Here is a 17180-nt window from a genome sequence, read left to right as displayed (position 1 = left end):
TGTTTGTCGGGTCTGGTGTAGATGACAGCAAAGCGATGGCAGATGAATAAGGGCACAGGCATCGTTGACGGCGATGAGCTGGCTCAGGACTAATGGGCTGTCTTCAAGTTAAATCAACACTTTTTCCTTTAGTCTTAATTTATTCAAAATGGCAATGACACATGAAAACTTTTCAGTGTATTTTATCGTATTATTACTGTAAAACACACATGGCAATAAAATCAAATCAAAAGTGACATTTGAATTGAAGTCTAGTCAATCAGGTTTCTTCATTCAGGACATTTCCCTGTTTGGGACCTTCCCCCCTACGCCCACTCCCACAGCCCTGTTCCCTCTTAGTGGCGAAACTGCTGCCCATTGGGAAATGCTACGTTCAATGAACTGGGAAACTGGGAGTTCCTGGCATGGGCGGCCCCATCGTCTCTCCACCTGAGTCTGTCGCACCACACGAGATGGATGCACTTTCTTGCTGCTGTGGAAACCGTGTTCATCCAGGGAAAACAGAACCTGCCTTAACATCACGCAGTGCAAGATCCCACACACGGCAGTCATAAGGAAAGCTGGCCGGGAGAGTGGACGGTACGATGGGTTGTAACATTGGAGGAACTCACACTGGAAGTCTCTCATTGGGCAACTGAGCGATCGAGTTAATCCCCAGTTTGGAATGGAAATGATGTGATTCCATTCCACCGATCAGCACCTTGCAGCCAAAGAAGTACTTTTGAAATCACAGAAATCACAGTGCAGGAAGAGGCCATTCAGCCCATTGTGCCTGTGCTGGCTTTCTGAGTACTTTGGCCCAGTGTCAGTCTCCTGACTTTTCCCCGAAACCTTGCACATTTTTCCCACTTAAATCATCACCCGGAATGTTTTGCTTGAACCTACCTTCGCCACACATACAAACACAGCCTCCCAGAGCTTAACCGCTCACTGACTGAAAAAGCTTATTCTCACCTCACAATTGTTCTTCTGCAAATCACTTCAAATCTTCTCACAAATCTCCCCTCTTGATGTCTCCTCAATAAAAAACAGATATCTCAACTTCTCCAGTCTAGCCTCCTAACTGAAGTTTCCAATGCCTGGAACCATTTCCGTCATCTCTTCTGCGCTCTGTCCAAATACTTTGCTTCCTTCTTAAAAAGAACTGTACATTGCATTGCAGCCAAGGTCTGCCTCGTTGCCTTACTGGGTGGCACTATGGCTCGCAGCGTTAGGGATCGGGATTCAACCCCACCCTCCGGCCACTGTCTTATGTGGAGTTTACACACTCTCCCAGTGTCTGCCTGCATCTCCTCTGGGTGCTCCCACAGTCCAAAGATGTGCAGGTTAGGTGGGTTGGCCATGTGAAATTTCCCCATAGCGTCCAGAGATGTGCTGGCTGGGTGGGTTAACCTTAGGAAATGCCCCATGTTATAGGGTGGGAGTGGGGGGCTGGTGGGATGTCTTAGTGGATGCTTGTCGGAGGGTCCATGTTGACTTGATCGGCCAAATGGCCTGCTTCCACATTGTGGGGATTCTATAAGTTCATCGTAACCCTTGTTGTCCATCCCTCGTTAATGAAGCTGAGTATATTTACATTTTATTAAGTGCTCTCTCTACCTAACATGGAGTCATACAGCATGGAAACAGACCCTTTGGTCCAACTAGTCCCTATCGACCATGTTCCCAAGCCAAACTAGTCCCACTGCCAGCTCCTGGCCCATATCCCTCCAACCTTTCCCTATTCATGTACTTAGCCAAGTGTTTCTTTCAAATGTTCTAACTGTCGCTGCATCCATCACTTCCTCTGTCTTAATGAGTTCTGCACATGTACATTCGGGTTTCTTTGCTCCTGCACCCCCTTTAGAACATACTGTTTATTTCACTCCCCGGCTCCACGGTCTTTGCACTGAACTGCATCAACACACTTCTTAGGAAGCGGTCACACTACCAAATCTTCCAGACCCATCCTTCGATTATTTCCATTGAAAGGTTTTCATTAACAAGATGATCGTGTCAGTGTTCACGCCTGGTTTAGCTCATCCCGCCCCTATTGGGATGTAGATACGACACCTCAACCAGGTGCAGCCAACATTTTGAGGACAGACAGCAAAGAGCAGCTAAATTGTGGTTTACATATTCCCCAGGACACCAGGGTGAATCCTGTGCTGTTTTTCAATGTTGTGCCTTGGGATTGCAACAGTGCAAGTCGGTAAGGAGTCAATTTAAAATCTAATTCTAACAGTGGCACTTCATGTCTGGAAGTGTACTCTGCTATCAGTTGAAGCACCCTACATCCATCTAATGACGACGCAAAGTATGAATGAATTGAGGCGGGGTTTTCTTAATGCAGAGCTGGCTGCAGTGCTGGTGATGAGGGACCAGACCTCGCTGGAGGTGGGGAAGGCTGGAGGAACACAAAATAGCCTCAGCGATTCTTCAAAGCATGTTGACTGTCACAAATAGTTTCTTTTAACTTTTCTCGTATTATCAGAAAGCCTTTAACTGACAAAGATGAAAGTTGCAGCCTCTGTCTTCATATGGTCTGCCTATGTTTGGGTACGGAAATTTGAACAATGATGAAACACTTGGTGGATTAAAAGTCTGTCATTATGACATCCTGATTGCCATCTTGTTAGTTTGTTTCTCAAAATGATCCACTCACAAAAACTAAGTTAAATTACAGGCTTGAAATTGACCTGAAATTAGCAAATCGTTCAGAATGGCCGTTGGCACTTTAATCAAAACACTTAATTATAGATGAATTGACCCACTTAATTTGGCAGACATTGGAATGTTGTTTCAATAAATGTATTTTGCATGGCATGCAGGGAAAGTTCTTCTCATGAGATCTGCCAGGCCTTTCTGTTGACACTGTCCAAATGACATCTAACGTGTTCTAATCACAGTACTTTGTTCCATTGACGTGAAGAAACGGCATGCCAATTTTTAAGTGTATATGTTCCTTGATTCCTCAGAAGGAATCCTTGCTGGCAAAGCCGATGCGAATTATCCCATCTCTAGTTGCACTTGAGAGGGCAATGGTTGTAAAGGGTCAATACTCAAAAAATATTGGTACATCACTGTGAGATTTATGATGTTTATCTCTGGAGAGTTGTTATGCTGTCTACATCCTTGTGTTCAGCTCAGGAATGTATATAGTTAGATTAAATAAAAAGGTAATCTTACTCATTGCCAGGAACCCATATTCTCCTGACACCTTGCCTAGGGTTTGTCACTTCCAAGCGCCACCATGACAAATACAAAGTGTTGGGGCATTCTTTAAGGAAGTGTTGCTACATGTGGGGTGAAGGTGCTGTCACAGCGATATAATGCAGAGGAGTCTTTGAGCAATGAAGGAACTACAGTGAGAATGGGTCATGACTTAGATATTGCTGTGTGCCTGCTGCCCTCAATCTTCTAGATGGCGAACTTTGCCAGTTTGGAAGATGCTGCCAGAGATGCCTTGGCAGTGTTCTCTGTAGATATTGACGCTGCAGTGTGTTGATAATGGACATTCAGGACATGATATTGTGATCCCATGTGGTTCCTGATTAATTATTGTCAGAGTCAACATTTATAGCAGTGATGAAGCATGGGCAGCAGATGCTTGGCAGGAACAGGAGCAACATTGTCTGTTCTGTTGGTGATCAGTGGGAGACTGTGAGTTAGCAGGATATGTATTCTGATGGAACGAGCCAGTTGACGTTGGAAGGAAATATGACAGGTCACTCAGGACTGGACTCAAATTTGCTCAGAATTATAAAGTTCTCAACGATGATCATGAGCTAGTTAATGGAGTAATCTCTCTTTCTGGAAGCAGTTGAATCTTAGGATTGTTGATTTTCAGGGGCAGAGCCGATTAATATCTGCACCTTGCAGCTCCCATTAGACACAAGCAAGGAAGTAGTTGAGAGGGTCACAGAAGAAAAGTCATACTGGACTCAAAACATTAACTCTGTTTCTCTCTCCACTGATGCTGCCAAATCTGCTGAGTTTTCCAAACACTTCTTGTCACTTTGGGTCATCATATTAACTGGCAGTGCCACGAGGTAAGGAATGCCAATTTCGTATGAAACGCAGATGCTAAAATCTTCCAAAAAATATTCAGCTGGTAACTTTCTGTATTTATGCACTGCCGTTTGAATAATTTTGCGACACAGTATTTAAAACATAGCCCACTACTTTTGGCCCTGATTACTTATGTCGAGGTTCATGTTGAAAACCTTTCCAAAAGTCTTAAGTCTGATGTTGCCCTGAAGTTTTCACAGCCTTTCAGTGGCTGAATTGATGACTGCCTTTGCTGTGTAACAATACAGGAGCCCCAACTACTCAGGACTCAACGTGTACTTTTCGTTAGGCAACCTCAAAGATAGCCTGAAGTCAATGCAGCCTTTAATTTAATAAGAAAGCACGTGCCAAGAATCCATCGCATGATTCCTTTGTCAATCCCCCCAGAATCTGACCCCTTCCAGTGTTACCTGAGCTACACAGACTAGGAGCAGACTCCTGCAGCAAGTTTACACAGGGAAGGTGGGAGTCTGTTAAAAGTAGCACAGTGAGAGTTCAGGGTCAGTGTGCATCTCTAATGGTGAAGGACAAATGTAGCAAGGCTAAGGAACCGTGGATGTCAGGGGATATCAAGAGTTTGATAAAGAAAAGGAAGGAAGCACATCGTAGGAGCAAATCGCCGCAGATGCTGGAATCAGTACAGAAAACAAAACAAAATGCTGGAAATCACGACAGTTCAGGCAGTGTCCACAGAGAGAAAGCAAGCTAATGTTTCGAGTTCTGATGACTCTTCTGTGATTTCCAGCATTGTTTTGTTTTCACAAGGAAACACATGTTAGGTACAAGGCATTAAAAAACCAGGGAGGTCCTTCAGACAGTGTATGTGCATAGAAGAAAAATTGGGATGGCAAAGACAGACTATGAAATACCTTTAGCAGATAGGATTAGGGGAAATCACAATGGATTTTATAAGTATATTAAGATCAACAGGAGTATGAAGGAAAGTATGGGGCAAATTGTGTGTGGAGCCAAAGGATGTGGGTGAGTTATTAACTGAATATTTTCCACCGGTATTCACAAAGGAAAAAGACATAGTAGCTACAGATTTAATTTGGGACAGTGAGGTTTCAGAATACGTTAAAATTATTAAGGAGGTATGTATTCAATGTTTTAGCGGGCATAAAGTGCATAATGTATCCAAGGCTGCAATGGGAGGTAGGGAGGAGATTGCTGGGGCCCTGGCAGAGATATTTAATACTTCACAGGTCACAGGTGAAGTGTGAGATGAACGGAAGATACCTAATATGGGGCAGCAGGAATAGGCCAGGTAACTACAGACCAGTTAGCCTGATGTCAGTGGTAGGGAAGATATTCGAAAAAAATTCTGAGGGACAGAATAAATCAGCGCTTGGAAAGACAAGGATTAACCAGAGATAGCGTGTATTTGTTTAAGGGAGATCCTGGCTGACCAATTTAATTGAGTTGTTTGAGAGGTGACTAAATGTATTGATGAGGGTATTGTAGTTGATGTGGTTTACATGGACTTCAGTGAGGCCTTTGACAAGGTCCCACATGGAAGGCTGGTCCAAAAGGATAGAACCGACGGGATCCAAGCCATGTTGGCACACTAGATCCAAAACTGGCTTGCAAATAGACAAAAACTGAAAGGAGAGTTGATTTATTGTGATTGGAAGCCTGTGGCCAGCAGTGTACCGCATGGGTCAGAGCTGGGATCCTTGCTGTTTGTTACAAACACCAAGGACTTGGATGCGAACGTGGAAAGTATGATTAGTAAGTTTGTGAATGACATGAAAATTGATGGGTGGTGTTGATTGTGAGGAGGGTGGTCTCAGGCCACAGTCTGATATTGATGACCTGATAAATTGGGCAGAGCAGCAACAGATGGAATTTAAGCCCGATAAGTGAGAGGTGATGCATTTTGGAAGGTCTAATAAAGGAAGGCTATGCACAATGAATGTCTGGTCAGTCGGGATTACTGAGGAGCGAAGGGACCTTGGTGTCCAAGTCCATGGATCCCTGAAGGTGTCAGCACAGGTAGACAGGGTGGTAAAGGCTTGCCTTCATTACCAAAGGCATAAGATACAAGAGAAAAGGAGTGTTTTATAAAGCCTCGGTTAGGCCAATGTTGTATGTAGTTCTAGTCGCTATACTATTGGAAGGACCTAATTACAGCGGAGAGGGTGCAGAGAATATTCACCAAGGTGTCAGTTGTGGTGGATCGTCGCAGTTATGATGAGAGACTGGATAGGCTAGGTTTGCTTTCCTGAGAGCAGACAAGGCTGAGGGGGTGGCAGTGGGACCTGTGGTGGGGATCTCATTGAGGTATACAAAATTATGAGAGTCAAAGACAGGCCAGATTGTGAGAATTTCTTTCCTTTGGCAGATGTATCTAAGACCAGAGGGTATAGGGTAAAGGTGAGCAAATTGAAATCCTTGAGGACATCTTGTACAAATAAAATCAAGAAATTATCAATAAATTGAGTGAGTGTATTTACTACAGCACGAGCAATGTCTTTCGAGCTGTTTTCAATGAGATACAGAGATGAGAGTACCAGAGATTAGAGGATGTATGCATTTCTAACCTGTTCAGACATGTTATGTCACAGTTCTGGAGCAGGTGTGATTTGAGCCCAAGCCTTCAAGCTTAAAGGTAGGGACACTATCACTGCACCACAGGATGGAAATTGCAAGCAGAGAGTGCACTGCACTGTCAAAACTGCAGTGTTTAGGCTGAGGCTTTAAAAGTGTTGCTGAGTGGAAATTGACTGCCACTTTCATATCTGAAAAGTAATTAATGGGTAGTAAAGTACTTTCACTTTGTCCCGAAGTTGTGATGAAATGCCAAGTAACTTTACAAGTTCTTTTGTTTCATATGTCACCTTATAATAAACCAGACGTTGAACCATCCTGTGCTGCAAATTATTGCATGCCCTTGTGTGTGTTTGACATTTATGCAGCAGTATCATGTAAACAGCCTCCATGTTCTCCACAATTTAGGGCTAAACTTTCTTTATTTTTCATTTTACAAACTATTGGCCTTATAAATATTTTAGACCAACCTGTTTTAGGTCTTAAATTATTAAGATGTGATTGAATAATTTATCCATCCATAAACGAGTGTCATGTTCTTAAACCCCGCTTTGCAAAGGATTCCAAAAAATGTCATTATTTTGAATGGGGAAGGACTGACTAGCTTCTTCCTGGTTGTTAGAAGGAGGGTGAGATTCCTTAGATACCGTGGCTGCTAAAGTTGAACAGTACCTGGTAGGACTCTGGAGTATCACAGCCTAATGCTGATAACAATCTATTTTTTTTTAAAAGAATAACCTGACTTTATAAATAAAACACAACGAACTGCATATTAATGAAATGTTTATCATCTTCCCCTGCTCTGACAGCACTTGTCACTTCGCCTTACAATGTGCACAGATCATTTTGTATTGTCCATTAAAAAACAAAACATTCATTTTTATCGCTCTTGTCTTTCCATTTATTTGCCTGCCATCTGCCAGGGTGGGATCATTAAAATCATGTTGAAAGCGTGTTATCTAAAAGCATGTGTGAGTTCCAATCCAGCATCAGATTTTTCTTTCCCCAGGTATTAATGCTAATTTCCCTTCATCCTCTGAACCTACAAACAATTAAAGGAAAGCGACTGTCGGGGAATCTGAATTTCAGCCGCGCAGTCTGTGCCTGTAATTGTTTCTTTAAATACCTAACAGTGAGGAAGAACAGTAACGGGATGAAATTGAAAGTGGCATTTGATAATTATTTGAGATCTTTCTTGTGTTTACTCTCACCAGTCGACTGTGCTACATTCAGCCATTCTGACCAGTGACTGCAATATGACATGACATGCGTGGGTTCAATTTTAATCTAAATTGAGCAGCTGAGAGCCCACGGGTTTGAATGGGACTCCTGATTTTTCAAGTTCTCTGATGTCACCCCCAGTTGACTTTGGGTCGTAGAGTCATACTGCACAGAAATAGACCTTTTGGCCCAACTCATCCTTGTTGACCATGTTTCCCAAGCTCCCCTAGTCCAATTTGGCCCATTTCCCTCCAAAGCCTTTCCCACCCATCTAACTGTCCAAAATCGTTCCATACACGCACCACCCTCTGCGCGAAAAAGTTACCCCTCAGGTCCCTTTTAAATCTTTCTCCTCTCATCTTAAACCAATGCCCTTTAGTTTTGGATGTCCTTACCCTGGGGGAAAACACTTTGGCTATTCACCTTATCTATACCCCTCATGACTTTATAAGCCTCTGTAAGGTCAGTCCTCAGACTCTGATGTTCCAGGGAAAATAGCCCCAGCCTATTTCAGCTTCTCCCTATAGCTCAAACCCTCCAACTCTAGCAAGATCCTGGGAAATCTTCTGTGGGACTGAAATTGGGTTCAGCCCAATGCCAGCGCTGCTCCTGATTCTCTCTATTTTCCAACAGGTAGGGTAAATTTAAATAATCCCCTGTGAATATATGAACTGCTACAAGTCTGGACCTTTCTATATACCCAGGGTTCATCTGTCCACCACTGATAGTTCCCTAGCCCTTGGGAATATGAATATTTATTGCACAATCATAGAATCCCTACCATGTTGGATGAGGCTATTTGGCCCATCAGATCTCAGAAGAGCATCCCTCCCAGACTCACCCTTATTCCCTGTAACTCCACCTTTGCCATGGCTAACCCATCAAGCTAACATACTATGGGGCAATTTAGCATGGCCAAGCCACCTAGTCTGCACATCTATGGACTGTGGGAGGAAACTGGAGCACCTGGTAGATACCTACGCAGAAAAGTGGAGAATGTGCAAACTCCACGCACATACACACGGAGTCACCCAAAGGTGGAACTGAACCCGGATCCCTGGTGCTGTGAGGCAGCAGTGTCAACCACTGAGCTACCGTGCCACTCCTACGAAATCCAATTATCTTGTCCCAATCCCGTTGCGGTTTGTAGCATTTTGCTCTGCTCAAAAGTCTGCCATGCTTTCTCTATTGTAACAGTGATCACGCTTGGAAAGAACTTTATTGGCTGAAGAGGGCTTTGCGACAGTCCTGTAGTACTGAAGAATACTTCCCTAGATATAATTTTTTTTGTTTGCTCCTTAAACCTTTCAACCCCTCTCCTCTCTGTTCCTTTAAAAGCCCGCTTGAATCCTGGCTGCAGCTGTCTGAATGTCTCCTTATGAGGCTTGGAGTTAAATTAAAATCCAGTAGAGCTCCTGGGAAGTGTCTTGGAATGTTTTATAAGTGTTATACGGTACATGTTGTTGTGCTTGGGTTTTTGTTGGAGTTGAGAGGTGTAGAGAGAGGTCCCAGCACTGAAAGCAGGGCTATCAGTGGTGAAGTGATTAAAATGCAAGATGCTCAAGAGGCCAGAATTGGATGATTGCGGAGATGTGGGGGAATTGTGGAGCGTACATGCGAAATCTAACACTGTGGTGCCACAATGGCCCCACCGTGGGCCAGCATGTAAATGAATACTAAGAAGGGGCCAAAGTTAGCTCCTCAGTGAACACCAGATGTAAAATTTTGGGAGAGGTAGAAAGGAAAGAAGACAAGCACTAAATTTAGTGCTTTCCATGACCTTTGGACATCTCCAAACACTTTACAGTGTTTCCAGTTTACAGGCAATGCATTCCATTCCTGATGACTGACTCTATGAAAACGAGCTTCTTCTCACATCATTTGCTTCATTTATACATTGTTTTAAATCTATGCCTTCTGGTTCTTTTACAAGCAGGAATAGCTTATCTCTACCTACTCTGTCCAGTCCACTCATGATTTATAAGCCTCTACCAAATTTCCTCTTGGTCTTCTCTTCTCCAAGGAGAACAGTCCAAAATTCTTCAAATTATCCTCGTAGTTGAACTTTTCTCATTCCTGGAGCCATTGTTGTAAATCACTTCTGTGTTCTGTCCAACACATTCAACTCTTTCCTTATAATGTGACGCCCACAACAGTAGACAATACTGCAGCTGAGATCTAGACAGAAGTCACACGATACCAGGTTATAGTCCAACAGGTTTATTCGGGGAGGCAGTGGCCTAGTGGTATTATCACAGGACTGTTAATCCAAAGGCCCAGATAACATTCCAGGGACCATGTTTGAATCCTACTATAGTAGATGGTGGAATTTGAATTCCATAAATATCTGAAATTGAGTGTCCAATGATGACCATGAATCCATTGTCGATTGTCAGAAAAACCCATCTCACTCACTAATGTCCTTTAGGGAAGGAAATCTGCCATCCTCACCTGGTCTGGCCTACATGTGGCTCCAGACCTACAGCAATGTGGTTGGTTCTTAACTACCCTCTGGGCAATTAGGGATGGGCAATAAATGATACCTGGCCAGCAATGCCCTTGTCCTGTGAATGAATAAAGCAAATAAATTTGAAATCACAAGCTTTCGGAGTGCTGCTCCTTCATCAGATGAATATCTAACAAGTGTCTCAGGCTAGTTCAACATTACTCTAATGCCACGACCAATAAAGCAGAGAACCCTTTCTTTTTGTTAACTGTTAACTTCACCTGACATGCCACCTTCAATGATCTTTGCATACTTACACGCTCTGACGCTCAGCTTCCTCTGCCTTTGTACCCCCTTTATAATTGTACCCCTTATTTTCTGTGATCTTTCAATGCTCTTCTGACCTCACAATTCTCTGCATTGACACTCATCTGTCACCTATCTGGCCATTCTATCAATGTCCTTTTGAATTGTCGTCCTTATGGTTTATAAATTTTCCAAGTTTAAAGTCGTCGGCAACAGTTAATTTGCACACCAGTGTGAATTTGCATGCAGCAAACAGTGATGTGATAATGATCACACAATCTGTTTCTATGATGTTAATGACCAGGGATATCTCCCCTGCCATTCCTCAGAATAGTGCCGTGAGTTATTTCACATTCACCCCATCAGGCACGTGGGACCTTGTTTGATTATAATACAGCACCTCTGACAGTGCACAGAACGACATTAGTGTGTCAGTCTTGGTCTTTGAGCTCAAGTCTTAGACTTGGGCTTGAGATTCAGAAGCTAGAGTGCTACCAATTGAGTCACGGTTGACATTAGATAAATCCAGATGGAGCTACGTCAGTACAGTCTAACCAAGCTGGACAAGAGTGGAGAGGTCTTTGAGGGAGCAGGCATGGTTAAGCAATGTCAAATCCCTGCAGACAAGTTGTGAAGGATGAAGATGGATAGTTCAGATTCTCAGAGTCACATAGGATACAGTTTGTGAATGTGTTTCTTTCAGTAGCGGGGATGATTGGAAGAATTCAGACATGGAAATGTGGAATGGATGGTATTGGATTTAGGAGGTGATAACATGTTCAGTGATTTTGGAGAGGAAGGGGTGCTGGTGGTTTGCAAGGGTGATCAGATTAGTTGTTGTCTTCCAATTGAGGGATGATCCAGCTCATTTAATGGCCAAACCATGGTTGGGAAATAATTAACACAGTGGCACAGTGGTTAGCACTGTTGCCTCACAGTGGCAAGGATCCGGCTTCAGTTCCACCCTCGGGTGACTGTCTATGATGAGTTTGCACACTCTCCCTGTGTCTGTATTGGCCATGCTAAATTACCTATATTGTCCAGGGATGTGCAGGCTAGGTGGAGTAGCCATTGGGAAATGCAGGGTTACAGGGATAGAGTAGGCATCTGGATCTGTGAGAGATGGTATGGAATGGATGGCTCAAATGGCCTGTTTCCACACCGCAGGGATTCAATGATTAACTGTATCACCTAACATGGAGACCAGGAAGGGAAGCTGGATGGTCAGCAGTTCAGTGGGAACAGGACGAGGATGAATAAGAGGTGGGTCTCACAAATACGGTGAGACCAGAGAGAAACTGAAAATGATCAGGGCCAGGGTGGGGAGATTTAGAGGAAGGTTAGGGCAGTGGGAACATGGAAGCAGTCAGGCTACCAACCATAGACATCTATGAGGTTCTCCCTCATAGTTGTTGGAGGTGAAGGTGGAGGAGACAGGGGAGAGATGTTTTAGAAAACAGCTTGGAGGAGAGAAACAAAACCCAACTGGACTATCTGTACTTTCCAAAATGACACTGAAATAATGGCAGTTTTAACAGACGAGCAGAATGCACTGGTACTTTATATCTTCCCGGCAGATCTGGTGGTGATTGGTTAAGCCAGTTACCTGGCACATCCATTCAAGTGTGTGTCCTTCGGAATTAAGAGAGTGGATTGTATGATGTAGAAGCAGCCACGGTGGGAGAGATTCATGGCTTATGTCGGCTGTGAGAGACTCTTAGCCAAGATTTCCCAAGCAGTTTTGGACAATTGCCAGAAGGGCTCCACTTTGCATTTCTTACTTGCTCACAATGTTTCATACTGAAGGAGAGTTATTGACGAACTCTCAGAGGAATGAGGTGCAACACACGCTCTTCATTTCTGTGAGCTTTCTTCGAATTTTGCGCTGAAAAGCAAGCATTGAAATAAGTCACGCATGTAAAAAACTATGCTATATGACATAGACAAATACAGGAAGCACATGATTTGCTAGTTTGCAGAACTGTTACAAGAAAACTGATGCAGTTTGCCTGGGTAGGCAGCAGTTGGAAAAATACATTGAATTAAATTAAAACCGAATATTCAGAGTTTCTGTGCTTTTCCTTAATTTCCAAGCTATTTTATGACAGCATTTTTTGGTCTTTTTTAAAGCCCAGCTTGTGAATTGGCTTCAGATGAAATGGGATCATAAAAGCTGCTGAACGATTTTAAAATCACCTAGGCCTTTCAGAAAGCAACGTGTTACAGTGATTTTGGGCTTGTTTAAGTGTGGCCCTGATCCCATATGAAAAGGTTGACTCCTAATCCTCTCCTGTCATCAGAGCACCATGGATTTAGCTGTAATTGCAGCTTTGACATTGCTACCTATGCACCAGACAAAAACAAGTCAATTTCATATCAAATATATAGAAGCAAAATCCAATTTTATTGTTCAAAATGACCCTTCCTTAAAAAAGCAGCTAAAATGAAATTCGGCCATTATCGAAGAAATTGTTTTGAATCTCGGATTCCAGAACACTGCAGTATCTTACTTTCAGACATCACTTGGTTTGTTTACAAGTGGATACTTCTCATTTACAGGTACATGAGAAGACATCATTGGAAAGCCTTGCCCAGCATCTGACTGAGAAGCGACCGGAAGATGGGAAGTTTGGGAACGCAATGGTGGACTTTACTGTGGGCGGAGAGGCAGATGGTTAGTACCCTTTGTTTTGAATTACGGCTTTGTTCAATTTAAGGGCTTTCCAACGTCAAGTTTCATCGAATGCGTGTTCTGCGTGTTCCTGCCTTAGAGAATCACATTTTATGCTCACATCTTTTGGCCATCGATGCCACAGTTTTCAACTAAATTTTTGTGAGCTTTCTCCTATGAGGTTTAATGGTGAAAGTGGCATTTAAAAGGACGTTCTAGCCTGCATTGTTTATTAACATACCTGAGTACCATGGCAGAATGGAAAACAATGAGAAGATCTGAGACTTATAACCCAGTATTATATCAAAATTGAAAGAAAATCTTCAAGCTACAGTACTGATTTACAAGCTAGCAGATTTAAACCAGGTATGTGCAAGCAGAGAGGAAATAGAAAAATGAATACTGCATCCACTATTAAACAAGAAACAAACACTGAGCACTTATTGATATTTTCAGGGACCAATTGGCAATGTACTCACAGCCAAGATAAGACCTTGTGACTTGAGATAAAGTGCAACAGGGGTTGACAGTACTCTTGCCTGTGGGATATGGTAGCCCCATCATATATCAGGATACCTGTGGGAGATGTGCTGTTCTGTTGTTGATCAACTCACCAGGGACACAGTTATCAGTGGATGTTATATGCAGTTAAATAGATTCACATTGGTTTTTCAGCCAAGGGTAGATAACACGTAGGAATTTCATCTGAAAGGACAGATTAGCGAAGCTAAGATCCTTCAGAACAGGGGTTACACCTGTCGGATGTAGGTGAACAGGTGTGGGGTGGCACGGTGGCTCAGCGGTTAGCACTATTGCCTCCTAGTGCTAGGGACCCAGGTTCGATACTAGCCTCAGGCAACTGTTTGTGGAATTTGCACATTCATGTTATGTCTGTGTGGGTTTCCTCCCACTGTCAGGTTAGATGATGTGCAGGGATTGGCCATGCTGAATTGCCCAAAGTGTCCAGGGATGTGTAGGTTGGGTGGATTGGCTCTGGTGATTATGGGCATGGGTGTGGTCTGGGTGGGACGCTCTTCAGAGGGTTGGCACAGTCTTGATGGACCAAATGGCCTGCTTCCGCACTATAGATATACTCACTCTCCTCCTCAAAAGAGAAAGCAGAGGATGACCCTAACAGAGGTCTTTAAAATGAAAAAAAAAATGTTTTGATAGAGTGGACATAGAGAGAATGTTTCTGTTTATTGGGGAAAAAATTAGAATCATTGATCCATGAAAGAAATCAAATAGGGAGCTTGGCAGAAATGTTTGTATCGGAGAATGAAGAGAATGTAGAATGTGCTGAACAGGAAATAGTATAGATCCGTTTAATGGGCAGTTGGAAAGTGTTGAAGGGAACTGAGATAAAGGAGGCTGTAGAGGACCACATATTCTTTGGGCTGAATGGCCAGGGATGTTCTGACTAATTCTAGCCAAGACATTGGGTTGTGGAATGAATGGGGAATCATTAGGTGATGGGATTATTTGTAATTGACAAAGTTCAACAGCTCTGTGATTGTTCCGCCAGCACCAGAACTTGGTTGATTGCCCCGTGCACTTCCTATTGAGGACTTGCATTTGGGTCTATTCCTTGTGGCTGAAACACTGATTGGCTGTTCACTGTGGCTCTGCCATACGCAGGCAGTGAGTGTCATCAGCCAACTCGAACTTTAACTCGACTACCTCGTGAGTGACTTTGAGGAAGCAGAGCATTGCGGAATCATTAACACTCGAAACGAGGAAGGTCAAGTTGGCTTATCTTCAGAACCCTTTCCACTGTCTATGAGAAGTTATGTTTCATCTGAAATTCAACATGTGCTTTGAGGAGGTTGACATATCCAGCTGTTTCATCCAGCTGTGGACACATCAAGTCAATGTAGAGACTTAAACTCTGAGAAAAGCTTTGCTTGGTGCTAGAGAATACAGGCATTGACCTCTGGGTGTCAAGATTATTCTGCCTTTGGGGTGTGGGCAGCATTAGTGAGACCGGTATTTTTGACCATCCTTAATAACCCAAAGAAGATAGTGTCCATCCTTCCCCATGGACCACTACTGTTTTCCTGATGAAGGCGCTCCTCCAGGTATTGGACAGAGATTTCCAAATACTGATCCAGAGAGAACTAGGATGTCTGGCTATTAGTTTTGATTTGAGCCCTAATGAGACATGATTTCTGAGGTGGTTGATGACTGGATTATGTGACATTAATGGACAGAATGAATTATGCATTCACTCTCTCCAGAGCTCTCTCCCACTCCTCTCCATAAACTTCTTCCAGGGCTACAACCCTCTTGTGTTCTTCCAACCCCTTGTGCACTTCTACATCTTTGACTGCAACCTTGGTGGTCATGCTTGCAACACTTTAGACATTAAATGCTCGAAGTGCCTCCCATAAACCCCTCCCTCTTACTCTCCCTCTCTCACTTTGTCTCTTTCCTTCCATTTCTTAAAACCGACACCCCTAACCTACCTGTTTGAGTGCATCCCTCTGTAGCTCAGTGTCCCATTGGTCTGATAAATCTCCTGTGAAACACCTTGAAACACTGGTACCTTGTTTGAAAAAGGCTGGGTGCAGATGCAATCCCTTGCGTTTGAAGGGGGACGGCACAGTGGCGCAGTGGTTAGCCTTATGGCCTCACAACGCGAGGGACCCAAGTTCAACCCCAGCCTCGGATACAATGGGTCGGGGGTGAGGGTGTGGGGGACTTCCCTCCAGAGGGTTGGCGCAGATCCAGTGGGCTGAATGGCCTCCTCCTGCTCTGTAGGGATTCTATGATTCCACCGCCTTGGAACAGGAAATCAATGACGCTGAGACCATCATTGCACACCTGCACTGCGGTGGGAATGGGGGCCATTTAACCTCATTACTGTGGTGCCAATTGTGGCTGCCTACCCACTCAGTGACTGGCTCACTGCATCACTCGGGAAACAGGGCAGTGACCCACATGACTGATGAGGCAGCCAACTGTTTGAATATCAGCTGGCATCCAGTCCTTTGATGTGCACCCTTACTGGCAGTACCACCTGAGGCTCTACAAGTGCATGTGCGGTGGGTACCCACATCCTTTGCAAGCAGCAACCTGCCCACCTTTGGCGCCAGTCAGAGCATTGGTTGGAAATGTTTGGCATTTGGCATTAACCTTTTCCTTTATCCGCTGCCACTGGCAGGAAATGCAGGTGTCTCCGAACCCAGGATCTATCGGGAAGCTCGCGGCCGGAGCAGCAATGAGCCCCATATCAAACGGCCTATGAATGCCTTCATGGTCTGGGCCAAGGATGAGAGACGAAAGATTCTGCAAGCTTTCCCTGACATGCACAACTCCAACATCAGCAAGATTCTGGGTAGGTGACGCCTTGGATTAGCAGCCGTTCCACCCATGTCTTCGGTGATTGATTTATTATTTCTTTCGCTCAAAAACAATTTGTCAAACAAGGCTCTGACAGAAATATGCCAAAGATCGTGACCAGTTTTTGCTTAACAGTTTGTAATTAAATACAGTACTTAGCAACACTGAGACTGAAGTTTCGTTGTCAGGTAGAAGAATGTTAGCCATGTGTAGATGTGATTAATTAATAAGTGTGAAGAAAAACAACATTCCCTCAGAAGACAAAAGGCAGCCTGAATAGTTAGGATGATAATGTCCATGTAATTCTTCCTGACAGTCTGACAGATAACAACCATGTAATTCTTTTTGTGAGTCACTTATTCTTTGACTTTGCTAAATTAAATTACATTTTGTCAGTAAGAAACAGCCTCCTTAATGTCAAAACAGAGATAACTTGCCCAGCTGCTGAAGAACAGCAGGGATTATACGTTTGAATTGCCTTCTGTAGCTCTTTAAAAGGGGCGTTTTAACTGGGAATTTTTGCTGCATAGAAAGGAGAAGTGGATTATGAAGGCACCAACCACAGTGGTGGCTGGAGTAACAATTCCTGCGCGC

General features: G+C 43.7%; 1 protein-coding gene across 9 annotated transcripts in view; it reads left to right on the top strand.

Annotated features, from left to right (window-relative positions):
- Positions 1 to 17180, top strand: part of sox5 (SRY-box transcription factor 5) — a 379139-nt gene that overhangs the window by 342068 nt on the left and 19891 nt on the right. For all 9 annotated transcript variants that reach the window (XM_048554395.2, XM_048554391.2, XM_048554396.1 and 6 more), the window contains 2 exons: positions 13133 to 13247; positions 16408 to 16581. In XM_048554395.2, the coding sequence (XP_048410352.1) occupies positions 13133 to 13247; positions 16408 to 16581 (289 nt within the window). The remainder of the gene's footprint in view (positions 1 to 13132; positions 13248 to 16407; positions 16582 to 17180) is intronic.

Source organism: Stegostoma tigrinum, chromosome 25, assembly GCF_030684315.1.
Source record: "Stegostoma tigrinum isolate sSteTig4 chromosome 25, sSteTig4.hap1, whole genome shotgun sequence".
NCBI lineage: Eukaryota > Metazoa > Chordata > Chondrichthyes > Orectolobiformes > Stegostomatidae > Stegostoma > Stegostoma tigrinum.
Note: the sequence above shows the minus strand (reverse complement) of the source record. Positions and strands in the feature narration are given on the sequence as shown.